Source organism: Sinocyclocheilus grahami, unplaced genomic scaffold, assembly GCF_001515645.1.
Source record: "Sinocyclocheilus grahami isolate Dianchi unplaced genomic scaffold, SAMN03320097.WGS_v1.1 scaffold433.1, whole genome shotgun sequence".
NCBI classification, from domain to species: Eukaryota; Metazoa; Chordata; class Actinopteri; order Cypriniformes; family Cyprinidae; genus Sinocyclocheilus; species Sinocyclocheilus grahami.
The window spans coordinates 60417-73888 of NW_015505612.1; the positions used below are offsets into that span (position 1 = coordinate 60417).

The following is a 13472-nucleotide window of genomic DNA, read 5'->3' on the forward strand; positions in this document are numbered from 1 at the left end:
GAGATGTACTATGGGAAATGTAGTTTTTAATCAGAGAACATAGGTTTTCCGTATATTTCCAGGCAGCACGGAGTCGTATGTTGATGACGCAATCAAAAAGGAGGAGTCATTAGGTTTGAACTAAGTGCGCCGCTTCACTGTTTTTAGGAGCTCAACACTAAAGCAAAAACAAGCCATATACACACAATTATGGAGTTTAATTAAACAAATCCATGTGAATAAGAGCTCTCGGTCGTCTCAGTGTCATTTGGGTGAGTAAACGCAGCACATTAAGTAATTAACCGGTAGTACAGGGTACCACAACACATCAGTAATGAACAAAACACAAACCGTGCCATCAACGTAAAGATTTTGATCATGTTGTGTCTAATATTTTAGATAAACAATGCCTATTCGAGCATACTGCACCATCTGCTCAGATTTATTTGATAATTCCAAAGATGTGGCTGCAATTCACTGTGGCCACACTTTTCATTATGTCTGGTAAGTCTGTCTCCTTTTTACTCTACCGCATGTTTGTTTTTGTTGATATTATAATATTATATGCGTTATTATAATACTGCACAATTATTATACCATTACATGTTAATTAACACAGGATCCTCATTGCTAAAAAATTCTATAACGAGTGTCTTTAAAATTATTATTTTTATTTAAACCCATAATAAAATACCTGATAAAGTTATGAAAATTCAATGGTCGAAAGGTGTGGGAACCTGACCAATTATTAATGTATGTACATTCAAATATTTAGAAATGTCAGTGTTTGAATGTTAAACAATAATTAATGTTTCTCAATGACTTTTAAAGACTTTCTGTTTCTTTTCTTTTCAACAAAGTCTTCTCCAGTGGTTTCAGTCGGCCCCAAACAAAACCTGTCCGCAATGCAGGAAACAGGTAAACCATTGACTTAACCCGTGAACTGACTTATTCGTCTGATTAATTCAATTAAACTAATTCAAGGTCTGGACTGCAATGAAACCCTCACTCTTTGTGTTTCAGGTCAGTACACGGCACATTATCAACAAGCTGTTCTTTGACATAGCACCAGAGGATGATGGGACGCCAGTGGATCCTGAAAGTTTACAGGTGATAAAGCATGCTGTTGAATTTATTCAATGCTCAGAGTTTGTTTACGCAGTTAACAGTTATTGACAGATGTGCTTGTTTTATTGTTCCAATTTCAGAATGAGCTTGATAGCATGAAAGCAGTGTTGTCTGAAAAAGGTAAGACTGAAATAATCAACTCGAGTTTGATTGATCCTTAAAATGTCCATCCATTTATATTATGTGTTTGCATGTGTTGTGCATTCCAGAGAAAGAATGGAGGGACAAGCAGAAGTCAGTGGACACTCTAAAAGACACAACTGAGAGGCAGAAGAGGGACCTGGATAGAGTCCAGAAGGAAATCGGAGACAAAGAGATGCTGTGTGCTGTCCTCCGGGTACATTTATTTTAGTAAACTGTTGTGTCTGTTAGTCCAGCATGCTTTCTGCATTTTATTTTAATGCTGGTATTGACTTTGTTGTACATGAAATTCTCAGAAACAGATGAATTTCTTGGAGAGTCAGAAAAATGAAGGGCAGGCAGCCAAAGAGGAAGCCAAGCGACTCAGAGTCAAAATGAAAACCTATGAAAGGTACTAATTCATTTGTCTAAGACAGGTTTTTGTTGTTAAATGTATGTGTGTGAGAGAGACAATTAATGAGTGGCAAATTTGTAAAAAACTAAAAAAAATCAGTGTTGTTTTTATGAAAACTATTTTTATCAATAGTGATTCACACTCAAAAAATCAAGAAGTTTTTTTATTTTTTATTATTATTTATTGATCACATTAGGAGATTGATACACTGACACACTGAAGAAGGCCTGAGAGCCGAAAAGTTTGTGTCCATCTCCTCATGTGTACAATAAAAATAATAAATGAACTGTCTGATTAGTTGTAAGGTTAAAAAATACTTAGTAGACTTTATTGTTTGTTCATATGTTCTCTTGTGCATGTTTCTGTCCTTTAGTTTAGATGTGGTCCTACAGGGTCAAAGGTCAGAGGTGGAGGCCATGATCACTGATATGGGTGTTGGTCAGTCTGCTGTTGAACAGCTGTCCATATACTGCATCTCACTTAAAAAGTAAGCTTTACTTTCCTGCAAATACACACACTCTCACTGCTGCATATGTAGTGTGATTGTATAGTTTAAAACTTAAAACCTCAGTAGTTTTACTTCCCCAAACCGTTTAGAATGTCGGTACACCAGTTGTGCTTCCTCATATGCTGTATGTGAGTGTTATATTTAATTTATCCTCAGGGAGTACGACAATCTGAAAGGAAGCCTCAAGTCATCAAATGAGATGTGTGAGAAACTAAAAAGGGAACTCATCTCTTCTAACAGCAAGGTTCATTTCTTGTCTCTGAGACTGTCTATCAAAAATATCATTATTTAGAAATGTATAATTGCTTATTGATCTTTTTATAGCTGTCCTTTAGTTTAGATGTGGTCCTACAGGGTCAAAGGTCAGAGGTGGAGGCCATGATCACTGATATGGGTGTTGGTCAGTCTGCTGTTGAACAGCTGTCCATATACTGCATCTCACTTAAAAAGTAAGCTTTACTTTCCTGCAAATACACACACTCTCACTGCTGCATATGTAGTGTGATTGTATAGTTTAAAACTTAAAACCTCAGTAGTTTTACTTCCCCAAACCGTTTAGAATGTCGGTACACCAGTTGTGCTTCCTCATATGCTGTATGTGAGTGTTATATTTAATTTATCCTCAGGGAGTACGACAATCTGAAAGGAAGCCTCAAGTCATCAAATGAGATGTGTGAGAAACTAAAAAGGGAACTCATCTCTTCTAACAGCAAGGTTCATTTCTTGTCTCTGAGACTGTCTATCAAAAATATCATTATTTAGAAATGTATAATTGCTTATTGATCTTTTTATAGTTTTTTTTCAGCATCTGTTTATTTATTTGTAATGTATGTTCCTTTTTTTTTTTACTGCAGTTGCAGAAAGCCACTGCAGAGACAAACGGAACAAAGGAGGACATGAAGGCACTTCAGAATGACCTGTCCAACGCAGACAAAGAGATCACTGTTAGAAATTCTACTTTATTACACTTTATCTATTTGCATTTGTTGATCTTTAAAGGCCATTAATCTTATCTAAATTCTGAAGGTTTTTACAGAGGGGTCTGTTCATAAAACATTCGTCTGGATTATATATAATTTTATTCCTAAAAACATGTAGAATTTTTTTCTGACTGTTGACAGTATTTTCTGAATTGCGGAGAGATAAAAAAAAAACAAATTTTTGCGGAAGGGAATTTGGATCTTTAACTCTAGTATGTTAACAAAATTAAACAAAAATGTTGATCCTGGCTTTCCAGTGTTCAGATTTCTGCTCTGGAAATGTATGCAAATTAGTGTGTTTTTTTAATTAGTTAATGCCTAATTTGCATATTTAAACTTACAATTTTAGAACTTGTAATGCAAAATATTATGTCTTTAATGTACTGCGAGTAATTAACTGGGGAAGTGTGATGATCTTTAATTAAAATGTACCCTATTCACCTGTAGTGTCTTGCCTTAAGGTTAAAATTTGCATAATTTGAACACCAATAGACTGGAAGGGAAAGATGAACTGAGAACATACATAAAAATCTTACTATTCTGTAAAAATGCATTTAATATAAGCATCAAAATATTTTTACAAGATGCCCTTCAAATCAGCCACAAGGGGGTGCAATTTTTTTTCAAACTGACTATTTCTAAACTCTTGATCTGACATCTCATGTTTCACAGAGCTTGAAGAAGAAGGTGGAAATTCTGCAGCGGACATTAAGCACTCCGACCCGCACCAATGAGGCCATCAGCAGACTGGTCTTCGAAAGGTCAGAATTTCAGTTTGTATTTTGAGCAAAACTTGGCTATTTGGTAGATCTGCTGTAAGAGACATTGTTGATTTTTGTATTTCCAGCCCTGCTCCTCTGGAGCTGAAGCCTCCTGGTCATGGTCTGATGACAGGCTCTCAGGAAATTGACCTCAACCTGACCTTTGACATTAACACACCCGAACAGGTGGAGAAGAAACCCGTTCAGGTGCCATCTAAGAAAATGCGTCTGGACCCTTCGGTGTGAGTTTTTACTCCGCACAGTACGGTTTTGTCCAACTCTTCATATGATTTCTACTGATGTCCATTTGTTTTCATTTTTCCACAGATCGTCATCCAAAAACATGGAAAATGCACTTGGACGTAGTGTATGTGTTCAAGCAGGATGTCTTGGTGTTGAAGAATATGAGACTGGATTAGATGGAGGGTGTAATGTTTGTGTGTGTGTGTGTGTGTGTGTGTGTGTTTGCTCTCAGAATGCTCGTGTTAAAGAAGATGATGTCATGATGGGGCCCATGTTAAGGAACTCGCTGCTCTTCAGAAAGAACGCGTTAGGGAGCATGCTGGACCCATGCAAATTTGGCACTGTGAGAGACTTCTAAATGTTTTTGTAACTTATCCACCTTATTCTTCAACATGGTAGTAAGCCGTTTTCTGTGAATGTGTGAGACTTCCGGTTCATTAGCCGCCATAGAGAAATAACGAGAAGAATAACAAAGTGCAGTAAGCGGTAAAACTGTTTGCACTACAAACCAGTGTGTTCATAATTATGTTAATACATTAAAAATAATATGGTAAGACACATATTTACAATACCAAGCAGCAAATAACACTGGAAGCCAGACCCATACAATTTACAAATGGCCATTCTCAAAACTCTTCTTGGTTTTCATGCACACATATACTACCATTCAAAAGTTTGTGGGTGGTAAGATTTTCTTTTATGTTTCTGTCTCTTATGCTCACAAAGGCTGCTATATAATTGTAATTATAAATAATAAATGTCTGTCACTTTTGATCAATTTAATGCATCCTTGCTGAATATAAGTATTGATTTCTTTCAATAACAACAAAAAATCTTATAGACCTCAAACCTTTGAACATTTTGTGCAGTTTGCCTTAATGCATCTTTTTTATTCCAGGTAAGATCTGGCTATGATGGACTTGGGGGAAGAGCCAAATTTATCCAACCTGTATCCTTATCCAATGAAAATACTTATATTGCTACCATTACGTATGTAAATAATTATTTGAAGTTGTTGTTTTGTTTTTTCATAATGTTTCCTTAACTTTAGTACGTGCACCAGTCTCCTTTATCTGAGATTCGACCCCTCGCCATGAAGTCCAAGAGAAAGAAGGTGTCCAGGCCCGTTACAAGCAAGCCCACCTCCAGCTTGACCACTCTGGATGGTTTCTTGGAATAAAACATCTCCCTTTTCAGGCCTCTAAGAGACATTTTTCCCATGATGCCAGACAAAAATGCAACAAGGGAAGCCACTATTTACAGCGACGTTAATAAGGAAAGTGGTCCTAGTGGTCTATTGCTAAGAACAATTTCTTGTGTGAATATGACCAGTTTCAGGGGTATTTGCATCCACAGGGAGCTGGTGATCAACAGATAACACTTCATGCCACATGCTTTTGGAAATTTTCAGTAGAGACTGAAAATTAATTTTAGTGCTAGACTGTGTTTGTGGAAATATTAATGGCCACTAAGCTGATCTAAATGTTTATCTATGTGTGTTTTTAGACTCTTCCTTGTACAGACTAAATCGTGCCACTGGGTAGTGGGTACCTCATATTACGCTGAAATGAACTTGTCTCATGAGATAGAAAATACTTTTATTTATTTGACTTTTCAACAGGGCTGCATTTCTGGCATTTTAAGTGTTTTAGGTCAGAATTTATATCCAGTTTCTGTATTTATATTTGTCTGTTTTGTCTTTTCCTTTCTGAATATTTTGATTGAAGTCTTTTATCTTTTTTTTTTTTTTTCTCAGATTTCATTCATTTTTTTCTTGTCTCTGTACAGAGTATAATTTGAAACCATAAACTTATATCTCCATTCGTAATCCTTGTCAGGATTCTTGGAATTCATAAAAGCATACAAGGCACTTGTAATATATCAAACTCCAAAATATTGTATAAGCCAGACAAAAACGTCACTTGATTTTCAGCTTTCTGATAACTTATGTAGAGTTATGTAGATAAATATATAGTGTCAGTATATATAGTTGGCTGTGATGAAACACGTTTGTAAATCTTACACAAAATATAATGCTATAAGTAGAGTGTTAAAGTTAGTCTGTACAGGCAGAAGGGGGTGCTAAAGGTTTGTGTATGTCAGGGCATTCAGGGCAAGACATTTCTGCCATTCAATAATTATCAAAAAAAAAATCCTTGAAAAATGCATCAATATTTTCACAAAATACTAAGCAGCACAGCAATATGAAATGTTTCTTGAGCAGCAAATTAGAATGATTTCTGAAGAATCATGTGACTAAAGACTGAAGCAGTAGCTGCTGAAAATTCAGCTTTGACATAGGAATAAATAGCATTTTAAAATATATTAAAATAGAAAACACTTATTTAAATTGTAATGATAATTAACAGTTTACTGTATTTTTGATCAAATAAATGCAGCCTTGGGAAGCATAATAGGCTTCTTTCTGCTTTTGAGAAAACAATTGCATTGGGGAAGTTGTGGCCTTGTAACCCAAAGGTTGCGGGTTCGAGTCTCGTACCGGCAGGGATTGTAGGTGGGGGGAGGGAATGTACAGCGCTCTCTTCCACCTTCAATACCCCGACTGAGGTGCCCTTGAGCAAGGCACCGAACTCCCAACTGCTCCCCGGGCGCCGCAGCAAAAAAATGGCTGCCCACTGCTCTGGGTGTGTGTGTTCACGGTGTGTGTGTGTGTTCACTGCTGTGAGTACTTCACTTTACACCGTGATCATTTCATTAAAAGATTACTGCATTTTTACAATTATTTTTTATATATATATATATTTCTAAGAAATGCCACCCAAGCTGCTGTCAATCCAAAACCACAAACAACCTTATCCAATGCGTCCAATTCCAGTTGGCATATCTTTCCATGCAAAAACTCGGTGAATTATTTCAATCCTCCTGATCATAACATTCACAAAAAACCATTAGAACTCCTTAAGCAGCATAACACTGAAGTGCAGACAACCACAAAACCCATCTCAGACAGCTTCTATAAAGCCAGAGCTTACAGATCACAGTAAAGATCTCGTGATGTCCTGTGGAGAAAAATTTTGATCTTATCATCATTTCTGGCACTTCAACTGCATCACACGCCTGTAAGCCTCTTGTGCATCCGGCTCTCTCAATTCCAATTTTGTCCCATATTTTTTCTGTATAAGGTGTGTGGACTACCTGCTGAATGCTGTTCATACTCTGGAAGGCTTCCATCAGGCCGAAGAGCATGGGATTTATTCAGCGAGCACAAAGGGAATCTGTTTTTGATGGGATGATTACTGATCTTGAAAGCCTCTCATGGAGCAGGTAATTGTGTCATAGAGGTTATTATTTTGCCATAGCCTCCCGGTGCTTCCAGAGTACCCATAATTCTCTTTGAGGTACACGAATGGAGCACAGAGGGATACAATTTTCACCTATGTCTACAAATCTCAATTAAAATAAACACATTTCTGTTGGGAAGAACATTGTTTTCCTACACTCTTAAAAATAAAGGTTCTTTAATAGCATCCACGATAACTTAACATTCATGAAACATTCATATTGCAAAAAATGTTCTTTATATAAAAAAAAGTTTCTTTTGACTATTATTACACTGGTTCTTTTGAAGGAATAATTTGAGTAAATGTACTCACCTTTAGGCTATCCAAAATGTAGATGTGTTTGTTTCTTCATCAGAACAAATTTGGAGAAATTTAGCATTACATCACTTTCTCACCAATGGATCCTCTGCAGTGAATGGGTGCTGAAAAGCTGATTAAAACATTCAATTATCCACAAGTAATCCACATGACTCTAGTCCAGTGAAAAGTCATATTGTAATAATCATATACATTTACGTTAACTTTAAACTGTCGCCTCTGGTCAAAATACATGACCACAATCCATAATAACGCTTCCTTCAATGAAAAGTCCAACCCCTGTTGTCCTGTCACTTAAAAATCCACCCAAATATATAATAATAATAATATTGATCTGTGCATATCTCTCTCCTGATTCAGAAGAGATGACTTTTTCCATGGCTTTTATTTTGATGGCACCCGTTCACTGCAGAGGATCCATTGGTGAGAAAGTGATGTAATGCTGAATTTCTCCAAATCTGTTTTGATGAAGAAACAAACTCATCTACATCTTGGATGGCCTGAGATGATTACATTTTCATTTTTGGGTGAACCATTCCTTTTAAACCTGTTCACTGAATGGTTCTTTTGGGAACAAAAATTATTCTTATATATGGCATCGAAACCCCCCTATAGGAACCTTCATTTTTAAGAGTGACATACCGTCTACTGGGAATCTGGAATGACTTGGTTTTGGACTTTCCTTGTCTAACGCACATGAAAAACTCATATATTTGTAGATGTGAGTGTCTTTGTCTCCCTGTATCCCCACAAAACTTCCCTTCTCGGATTTCTCTAAATGTTTCTCAGAGTGTGTTCTTGTCAGATCAGTGCACTAGCTTTATAAGAACCATCTGGGCCGACTCGTGATCCGTAATTGTTTTCATTAGGTTAATGAAGTTATGGAAGATAAGATACAAGGTATTTTATGGACCATGGGGCTCATGGGAAAGCAAGAACTGACAGGAAGTCCAGCTGACCTCTCACTCTCTTCCTAGTGTCTTGAACTTCCTACAAGACTTGGAACAAGTTTTCAGAAGAAATTAGTGTGGCTTTTCTCATGTTCCCTAAACAGAAAATATTTACTGCCACATTTAGCTTTGAGTTAAGTTGCTCTGGCCACGGCCACTTCCTGTTCAGGGCAGCAGCTGGGGCGGCAGTATAAACATCTGCAGCTGATTTGGTCGTTCTGCTCCTCTGGGCTGTTTTAAAGCAGATCCTGGAGTGTTTACATAGAGCCTGTGGGGGAACGGGCAGCCAGACACGCATGTGAACCAAAGCGAGTGGGCAGAGCTAAAGCCTGCTAAAGAGGGTCTCTGCTGGGTCTCCATTTCCTCTATTTTATGTCTATACAGATAACGAATCATAGATCACATAGATTTGTGTTGAGATCTTCATACAAATGCTTTATCACCCCTAAACTCCCAACGGGGACACTTGACAAGTGCTATAAGCAAGTGAGAAGTGCTCATACAGAATTTCCCATCTTAAATAACAGGATTTCCTGCCCCCAGCTAAAACTGCATAATTTTCAACTATGCGAAACCAAAAATATGTGTGGGTAGGCATGTGCACATTTACATTCCTCTGTCCTGGGGCCAGATTCACAAAAATCTTAAAAGGGTGGTTCAGTGTTTTTTTTCTATGCTTGATTGTGTTTATGGGGTGCAGTCTTACATGTTAATGCTTTGTTTTTTTTAAAAACGCATTATTTTTCACATAATTTACCTTTATTTCACACCGCTCTGTCCCTTCTCTGAGAAACGCGCTGATCAATGTCCTGTTTTTATGAAGCCCCTCCCTCAGAAATAGGCGATGGGCTCTGATTGGTTAGCTAGCCCAGTGTGTTGTGATTGGCTAAACCGCCTCTAGTGCGCGTCTAAGCGTCCCGCCCCTCACCTCGGCGGCATGTGCTCTGGTTGTATTGTAAACAACGGCGTCGTTAATATTGCTTAACAGTTTGAGCCCGATTGAGAAGCAGAGGATATTATTGAAGAGGATCGTGCAGAACCTGTGCAAGCACGGCTTTTAATGGTAGGCTTATGTTCTTTGTTTGTTGTTGTCTCATACTTTTAGATACGCTGTTATTTGTAAATGTTACTGCTTCTGTTAGCTTTTAATACACAGTTTTATCCTGATTAAAGCTTTCATACAGTATGGCAACTGCACGTGCATCCATGTTTAACGCTTCTCATAGCTACGTGAAAATAAGTGTATAATTGGAACAGTTCATTGTTGGAGCTGAGCTGAATGAGAGAGTGAGAAAGAGAGAGAGAGATGCAGAGCATGTGCAGAGCAGGGGGACATGAGGAACAGTATTGAGAACCGCTGCTTTAGAACATTGATTTTGAAACTTGTGAATTCATTAAAATCGTTAGAAGACAGAATCGCGATTCATATATGAATAGATTTTTACGTGCACCTCTAGTTTTCTCTTCCTCTTCTCTAAAGCAGCGCAGCATGGCCTCGCCCCCTTTGTTGCCTTTTCCCGAGGGCGGGGTTTATCTGGGTTTGTGATGTCACGAACCTGGGAAGTAACTCGTTGTAGTCCCTACCAGCCGTTTTTGTAGGCATTAAACTGCTAGAATTTTAAAAGATGATATCTCCTTTTGCATTGAACTTTCAGCTTCGTAACTTTGGAGGTATTGTTTATGCTCAAACATCAACATTAGTCACTAACTAACGTTAAAAAAGTGAAATCGCAATGAACCACCCCTTTAATGTTTTGTGAAATCGGCTCCTGGAGTGAATGATTATGGAATTATAGATGGGAAAAGACTGTGGCTTAATCAGAATAGCATAATATTCTTACTATAGAGATTCCTATAACCTGGAAATGTGCAATTTTTGCACTTCCGGTTCCATTGTCCCAAAGTCAGTGTTTTTTTGTTTGTTTTTTCGTGTTTTTGGTTAAATGGCTGAAATAAGGTCTGCCATTTTATTCCACGCCATAAAATGCAACAATGATGTCCCTCTCATGATTTTTTCAAGTTTTTTCAAGTTCAAGTTTTAATTTTTCTTGAACAAGCGAAGAATTGGCTACAGAAGTTGTTGGGGACCTAGCAGGTAAACTCATCTACTCACTAGTCTGCTTTTACAGCCTTATCGCACTTTTACAAACTACTCAAACCTGATGACATCGGTCATTAATTGAACAAACTGTGTGGTCTTTAGGGGGCAGTATGAGATTGATTGATTTTTATATAATAGTTTTACAATAATGAAAAGTAAAAACAGATAGCAAGATATAAATGACCTGCAGTCATATATGAAACACTAATACTATCCTCTGGGATTAATTATACATAAAACAATAAATAATATCAAGAGTGAATTTCTCTGTTCAGAAAGTCCTACAAGAAACCATCTCCATCAATATTCCAGTCCCTGTCTCTGTTAAAAATAAACTGGACTTTCTCATGAGATAAAACCTCTGTATGGGGGTGACTGGAAGAAAAGAACAACACAGAAAAAAAGAAAGAAAAGGACAGTGTGAATATCTGACTTCTGCTTTTTATGGATGGTCAACACATCAGTCAGAAGCTCACATCCTGTGTCAGAGTTTATTTGTATCATGGGAAGAGAGAATAAACTCTATTAAGAACGACAAGCCATAAACAGGAAAGACTCCCATTGAGCCACTGTGTTTTCTCAAATGAAGTAACCCGCAATGACATCAACTTCACATGGTGCATGTGCACAGAGCTGTATTTTATTGTCGCATTAATTAACAGAGATGTGCAGGTTTGGTGTCTCTCTTTTTTGTATTCTGTTTTTATATTTTATTTTCATTACTGATAAATAGGAGAGATATAAAACATTACAACTTCATTAATTGCAGATGTAAAATTTAGTTTTAAGGGTACACAATGAATCATAAAGACACTAAGAAATTATAAGAAAATAGGAAACAGTAAAGTGTAGAAATCAAATATCTAAAAAAATATGCCATGTTATGTGAAATTAAATCTGTTATGTGACAATAAAGATATCAACCTCAACCAGGATAAAATATCCTATGAAATATACAGTTTTATGTCAATTAAATACATTGTTAATATTAATATACAAAATATAATATTAAGATATATACTAAAATAATTGAACAAAAAAAGCTGAATGAAATATTGCATCATGATTTAGATTGAGACAGCTCACAATAGTAATATATTCAAGTTATGAGATAATAAAGATTAGAAAGCAGAGAGCTTTCTAAGTATGTCTTTGTAATAGTTATATTCTTTTAGTTTCATTGTCATGGACTTTTAGGTTTTTTATCTCATCATTTTCCTTTTTTCTTTGTTCTAGTTTTCCCGCCAGCCATCGGTTACCATGGACGATGGACCTTTGGGTTACAAGTCTGACTCTCTAACCATTAGGCCACATCTGCCCCCCTTTAAGTTCCTCTTTGTTCACCTTTCATGGGTCCGGTATTGTTTGTGCATTGCACTCTTTTTTTGCACGTTTGGATGACCTATAATCTTCTTTGCTGTTGGAACTTAATTAAATAAATAACCTATGTCAGTTTTTTATATGAAGCTATGAGTACTTTCAAATGATCACATAAAGTACCGTCTTTATTGTGTTGTTTTATTTGCGTTTTTCCTTAAGTCACAAGGCAGGATGACTACTGTAAATGTCACACTCAGGTCCAGGAACAGGAACAGCTTCTCCTGTGTGATTCCAAAGGATCAGTTAAGCCAGGGGTGCCCAAACTCGGTCCTGGAGGGCCGGTGTCCTGCAGAGTTTAGATCCAACTTGCCTCAACACACCTGCCTGGAAGTTTCTAGTAAGAGCTTGATTAGCTGCTTCAGGTGTGTTTGATTAAGGTTGGAGCTAAACTCTGCAGGACACCGGCCCTCCAGGACCGAGTTTGGGCACCCCTGAGTTAAGCTGCTCTCAGATCAGTGTATTGACTATTAAATGTCAGAGGTCAGCTGCGCTGACTGTGACTCATCCGCTGCTGATGCCTTGGTTTTGTCTAGAGGCCTGGTGACAGTTTCTTGAATTCTTTGACCTTTACCTGAGACAGTGCTGGTGTTTATTTAACTCATCTCAGACTTTTTAAAAAGGTCATAAAGAATACAATAAAAAGACCATACGAGGTCAGACTGAACTAACAGAGTCCAAAAAGACGAAAGATAATGTGTATATTCCACCACAAAGACTGCTCAATGATTAGATATCATCCTTATATTTTAATATACTTTATAAAGCATAATAAAGTGATCTATTTTGATTATAATTGTATTTATTTGAATATTAATCATGCATTAGAATTCACTACATTGATTTCCTGAAATTGCTAGTCATAAACGTAATGAAGGAAAATGAATCAAACAGGTTAGTCAATCAGTAAAGCAGTTTACAAGAAAACAAGTTGACCTTCCCTACCAACGCAACACAACGACGTTACTCCAGTCTCCGGCTGATCATACTGGCCTTTTGGGTTGTTGTGCCTCTCCACCTCTCACCTGACCAGATCCATGTCTGAGCCTGTCTGCTCAGTGACATAACAGCCCGTTTTGCAATTAGGTAAAACACGGTGACAAAGGTTTGCAGGAAATCATGTGACTCATACCTATACACATACAAAATAGAATCAAACCCAGTCTGGCTCAAGTTTGTATCATTAGATAGAGTGTCATTCTTCAGACTGTGGCTTCTTTGGAGGTGTTGGGCTATTAGAGAGGAAATGAGGTAAGAGCTGAGTAAGGATGCTCCTCTAGTTCCTCAGAA

At 37.3% G+C, this 13472-nt stretch overlaps 1 protein-coding gene across 1 annotated transcript; it reads left to right on the top strand.

The window, feature by feature from the left end:
• The first annotated feature begins 78 nt into the window (after nucleotides 1-78).
• LOC107551786 (E3 ubiquitin-protein ligase TRAIP-like) lies at nucleotides 79-5931 on the top strand. Its single transcript, XM_016233512.1, has 16 exons — nucleotides 79-251; nucleotides 379-483; nucleotides 840-897; nucleotides 1003-1089; nucleotides 1188-1227; nucleotides 1317-1444; nucleotides 1545-1639; nucleotides 2016-2129; nucleotides 2307-2394; nucleotides 3005-3094; nucleotides 3803-3891; nucleotides 3978-4133; nucleotides 4219-4258; nucleotides 4367-4477; nucleotides 5033-5083; nucleotides 5198-5931. The coding sequence occupies exons 2-16, from the start codon at nucleotides 386-388 to the stop codon at nucleotides 5312-5314; spliced, it is 1362 nt and encodes a 453-aa protein (XP_016088998.1). The 5' UTR covers nucleotides 79-251; nucleotides 379-385; the 3' UTR covers nucleotides 5315-5931.
• Nucleotides 5932-13472: the final 7541 nt, after the last annotated feature.